This window comes from Diabrotica undecimpunctata, chromosome 4, assembly GCF_040954645.1.
Source record: "Diabrotica undecimpunctata isolate CICGRU chromosome 4, icDiaUnde3, whole genome shotgun sequence".
NCBI lineage: Eukaryota > Metazoa > Arthropoda > Insecta > Coleoptera > Chrysomelidae > Diabrotica > Diabrotica undecimpunctata.
Window position 1 is genome coordinate 70,836,509 of NC_092806.1, and position 6,000 is coordinate 70,842,508.

Consider the following 6,000-nt stretch of genomic DNA (forward strand, 5'->3'; position numbering starts at 1 on the left):
TCAAGAAATAGTAATTTTGCGGACAAAGTTATTTAAAAATTCCCTTTTTGAATCTATTCTATAAAATAGCCTTTAAAATCCAATCTTTTACCGGGCTATATTTACAACACTCAAAATGAACTTTAAATTATTTTTTTTTAAATTAATTGACTAGTCAAATTATGTTGTATTATGTGTTTGAATGTTTTTATTTTACAATTATGTGTTACAATTATTTTTTATTTTAACATGACATATTTTTATCTTAACATTTAGTAAGTACCTACTTTTTACGAAGATAATGACATGAAACTAGTTATATTTTAGTTGTCTTGATGTCAACAAGAAATACCAAGTTAATTATAGGTTATGTTATCACGAAACAAGAAACATACAAGTAGAAGACGTAAGAGTGTTAAGAAGACCGGAGTGCGGAACTGACCACTATATGGTAAGATCAAAATGTTACCTACAGTAGCGACCGCGACCACTAAACCGAACTGACAACCAACCAGCACAATCAAAACCACTGGAAATGGATCCACTCAAATACAATATTGGTGCATTGCAAAACGACTCAATATCATTCTTATATAATTTACGGCTTAGCCAAAAATTAACAAACCTGATCTACTTTTCAGCCGAGAATACCTACCAAGAGATAATAAACAAAGTCAATGAAACAGCTTATGAACCACTCGACACGATCCAAATGAACAAAAAGAATACTCCATTGTGGTGGATAAATAACATCGCTAATGCTGTACACAAAAAGAAACAAGCATATCAAAAGTGGCCCCAACTAAACCAAAAAATGTTTCCAGGGAAAGTAAATACGAAGAGCTTAATAAATATATAGGGTCAACAAGATCAAGAGAAGCATGGAAAACGGTAAAAAACCTGAGAACAAACATAAAAGAAGTGAGTAGAATAGATTTAATAGAAGAAAGACCTTGGTTCGAACATTACTCACAACTTCTCACTGAAACAAGAACGCAATTCACGAACACCATTTCAACAACATATGAAGTGGAATACGATGAAGACGATGAAATAACAGTTCAGGAAGTCTAAGATGCAATAGGAAATCGAAAAGCATACGGACCACAAGGAATACCGAACAAATTACTAAAACACAAGTATTGCGGGAATTACTAGCTTATGTTTTTACCTTATTCTATACAAGACATGACTTACCACGGGAGTGGACAAAATCACATATTAACGACATCTTTAAAAAAGAAGATAGAGAGAACTGTTCAAACCACAGGGGACCAAGTGTCATAAACTCACTTTCAAGACTAGGGAAAAATAATAAAAAATAAAATTTAAAAAGAGATGACAGATGTAGAAGAACAAAATGACTTTCGTGCAGGTAGATATGTCGTGTATAGACAGCTTTTCTCTAAAGCAGGTTATTGAAAAAAGATTAGCCCACAACCTTTCAACTCATGTAATCTTTATAGATCTGACAAAGGCATACGATAATGTTCCACTTTTAATGCTTTGGATAGCAACGGAAAAACAAGGAATAAATAAAAAATATATAAATGCAGTACAATAGCTTTACAAAAATATGACGGTAAACATATTACAAACATATTATAATAGCTTTACAAAAATATGACGGTAAACATTAAAACTGGAAACAATTTAACTAGAGAAATTCCTATTAGTAATGATATAAAGCAAGGCTGCTGCATAGCACCTACACTCTTCAAAATATATCTGAATGAGGAGCTCTCACCGTGGAGAAGAAAATGCTGTAATATGGGCATTCCAATCGAAGACGAGAGATTGTACACGATACACTTCTCTGACGACTAAGCCATTCTAGCTAAAGACGAGAGTCATATAGACTATATGCTTAAAAAACTGGAAGAGGGGTACACCAAGTAGGGTCTTACAAATAATATACAAACAATCGAGTACTTAGTTACAACAGAAAAACCAGAAAGCCTACAAAATGAAATACGAACTATAAAATCAACTGAAACCTTTAAATACTTGAGAATCCAAATAACATAAAAAGCAGATTGTAACGAAGAAATTCATTCTAGGATTGGTTAAGCAAGATCAGCCACTAGACAGTTACACGGACTATTGTGGAATAATAAAATAACAAGTGAAAATAAAAGAAGAGTTTATAAAACACTAATAGAAAGTATTGGGTTTTACGGCGCCGAACTTTGGGAAATAAATTAAGGAAACAAATCAAAAATTAAGGGCATGGAAATAGACTATTGGAGACGATGTTGCCGACATACTAGACTTGATAAGGTAAGGAACGTAGAGATTAGGAGAGAAATAGAAATTGACGTAGACTTCGCACACTAGAAGAAAACGAGTTAGACCAAAACTGTCACGGAGAGATGTCGAAGATGTAATGACCGCCAAAAAACTGATGATTGCTTCAACAGAAAAACGCTTTAAATTAGGATGCAAGAATTGGCGCCAGAATATATATATATATATATATATATATATATATATATATATATATATATAAGATATATATATAAGATATATATATATATATATATATATATATTATATATATATATATATATATATATATAAGATATATATATATATATATATATATATATATATATATATATATATATATATATATATAATTGATGATCTGGAACTGGAAGGTGTAGACACCTTCGTCTACCTGGGCTCGCTGCTGACCAAAGACAACAATGTCAGCGAAGAAATTAAAAGAAGAATAGTGCTTGCCAATAAGTGCTATTATGGCTTGAGGAAACATATGGCCCCAAAACTACCCAGAAAAATTAAAGTTACCATATATAAAACACTAATAAGGCCAGTGTTAACATACGGGTCTGAAACGTGGTCACACAGAACGACCAAGAATTGCTTAAACGTTTCGAGAGAAAAATTCTAAGGAAAATATATGGAGGAATCCAAGAACAGGGTTTGTGGCGTAGGCGCTACAACTTTAAGTTATATAGAAGTTTTGGGGAACCTGACATTGTAAAATGTATTAAATTAGCACGCCTTCGATGGATAGGACATGTAATTAGGCGAGATGAAGATACAACGATCAGAAAAATTTTCGACCGAAGAGGACCAGTGGGAAGACGAGCCAGAGGGAGACCAAAACTTAGGTATCAAGATAACGTAGAGGATGATCTAAAATCCATCGGAGTTAAATCATGGAGAACAGTTGCCAGAGACAGGTGCGAATGGAAGATTGTTCTGAAGAAGGCTTTGGCTCATAACGAGCTGTAATGCCACTGATGATGATATAAGATAATATATATGTTATTAAAAGAAATAAAAAGGATGGACATATCAGCAAAATTATTAAGACCGACTAAAATGACAATGAAGGACTCATCAGCAAGAGTTAAAACAACCAAAGAAGATACAAACGACATCAATATAGAACATGGCATAGGACAAAGAGATAGTTTGTCAACGGCGCTATGTAATATCATACGAGAATAAGTAATCAGAGACACAGAGCTGCAAAAAGGATAATTATCAAAGTTCAACAGAAATCATAGGATACACGGACTATCTAGCATTGATAGCGCATGACAAACAAAAACTAAAAGAAACAGTTCTAATGTTTAAAATACATTTGATTATGTAAACACACCAACATAAGTACATTCCAGAGTATCGATTACTTTAAATACTTAGTGGTGTTAGAATAAAAGGAAGGAGTGAGAAATCAGCGGAGGAGAAATTAAGCAAAATAATTAAAGTGGGGAATGGGGGGTGTATTGTAAATATTGTATGTAACCTGAGCAAAAAACAAACACAAAAATATATAGAGCAGCAATTAGAGCGAGCATATGGAGCGGAAGTAATGTGTCTTACGAAAAAAGATGAAGAAAAACTAAGAATAATTAAAAGAAAAATTACGAGAAGAATATACGGTCCAATAAAGACAGAACAAGTGGAATATAGAAGACTGATGATTCATGAAATAATAAATATAAAGCACATACAAAGACTGAGATGGTTTGGATACATACAAAAAAGAGAAAAAGATGCACTAATTAGGAAGATAACAAACTGGAAACTAGTAATAAATAGACCAAAAATGAGATGGAAATTTTTTGAGAAATAGCCTAAAGAATATATGCCGACTAATCCACAGCGTTAAATGGATTAAGAGAGCTCAAGGAATATTGAGCGACCTATACTCTACCAAGAGTTATCGGTCCATTATATACCTGTATGAACTATATTTTGTATAGATCTGTCACTAGTACGCAATATATGGGGTCGTTTCTTTAAATAAAACAATTAACTTAATTGACCTGAAACATACGTTCACATATTTATCCAGAAACCAAATTTTAACCCAAATATAACAGGAGCATTTATATATTATTTAAACTGACGTTACGAACCACATTCTATAACAATTACATATTGAAACCACTTACCTTTTGCTTCTGTTTTCCCTTGATATGTCCCTTTTCTAAAATTTCTTACGGCACTTTTAGGAATTTTGTGTTTATTTAAGTTGTAAAAGTCATTTGGTGTACAAAGTACATTTTCCTCAATTAATTCCGTTAAAATTTCATTAAATATCACCAATATGTAGCTCTTATTACAGCTATTTTTATTATCTTTTTGTTTTTTATGTACTTGAACATCTTTTGTAATCTCTATGTTTTCAGTCAAAATTATATTAGTTACCTTCTCAATTTCCTTGGATACATCTATTGTCTCGATTTGAATTTGGTCAGTTTCAGTCGGTATTTCGCTAGTTTTTGCTCTAATTGAATACTCAACCAAAGGTAGCATAAATATAGCAACTATCACTACTTTTATTATTGTTAAAATGACGTTAAACTCATTGTGTGGTGGATTATTCACGACATTTTCTGTAGTATTAATTTGCTCACTCATTTTTATAATTTTTATTTATTTAGTTTTATATAAAATGCATTAAAATCACGAGCATTCATTTTTTAAGTTCGTAGGAAGTACGAATGTAGGTAACTGAGATAAATCGATAAAATGCCATGAGTTGGTGTAGGACAAAGGGGTAAGACGGGAGGGAAGACCATTTGATTTATCACTTAAAAGCGCAAGCGTGTATTTTTGTATTGTATTTGTTTTATCTACAGAGTAATTATATTTGGAGGGGACTATAAATACTAGAAAATTGTTTTTATTTAGTTTATTATTTTATATTCAGATTATTATTCTACACTCTATGATAATTTTAAGACAAATACAACTTTAGTAGTTAGTCAGTCTTATTTAGAGATAGATCTCTAAGAGATCTATGGACGAAGAAAAATTATTCATAAAAAGTTATAATTCACTTTTTTTTTCTTTTGTAGCTGCAACTCAAAACAAATATGTGAATTTATTCACTTTTCCTGTTTTACACGCCAAATCGCAGAATTTTATAGCCAAAATATCCATATTCTTTTATCTCCTTTCACTTCCTAGGAGGATAAAGAGTTATTTACAAAAAAGGCATGATTAGCCTGTTTTCAGTACGTCCTCAGAATATTAGTATTTTTAACTTCGTGGCTTCGTATCGTATACTTCTTGGTGGTTCTGCTGGAAAATGAGGTGTAGTTATTTTAACTAGTCAGATATATGTACTTTTACCTTTTGGATTGTAATTGAATATGTTTTTGGGTTGTCTTTCGTTTTCCATTATCTGAATATGTTGTATCTATTTATCTTAACCCTCCAGCGGTGACGTAAGAAATTTACACATTACTGGTGAATTCGGTCTGTTGGATCGATAGAGACATGTCGCTTTATATATTCTTAGAAACATACATTTTTAAAATAATTAAACGTAATAAAGGGCTGATATGTTATAGTTTACAAAAATTTTTAATCAAAAAACCCTAAAAAATAATAGAACAAGTAATTGCTTAATCGTTAATAAAAATAAAACATTTTTTACACAAATACAAAAAAAAATTAATTAAAATTACAAAAGTCCTAGCTTAGTCTCCGCTCAAAGCATTGACTACAAACAGGGGTAGCATATTCGAGACA

General features: G+C 31.6%; 1 protein-coding gene across 2 annotated transcripts in view; it reads right to left on the bottom strand.

Moving 5' to 3' along the window:
- LOC140439659 (uncharacterized) overlaps nt 1-4,949 on the bottom strand; it is a 42,301-nt gene extending 37,352 nt beyond the window's left edge. For both annotated transcript variants that reach the window (XR_011950677.1, XM_072529704.1), the window contains exon 1: nt 4,413-4,949. Coding sequence is in view for 1 of the 2 variants with exons in the window: in XM_072529704.1 (XP_072385805.1) it covers nt 4,413-4,881 (469 nt within the window). In the remaining variant the exon portion in view is untranslated. The remainder of the gene's footprint in view (nt 1-4,412) is intronic.
- Between the last annotated feature and the right edge of the window lie 1,051 nt (nt 4,950-6,000).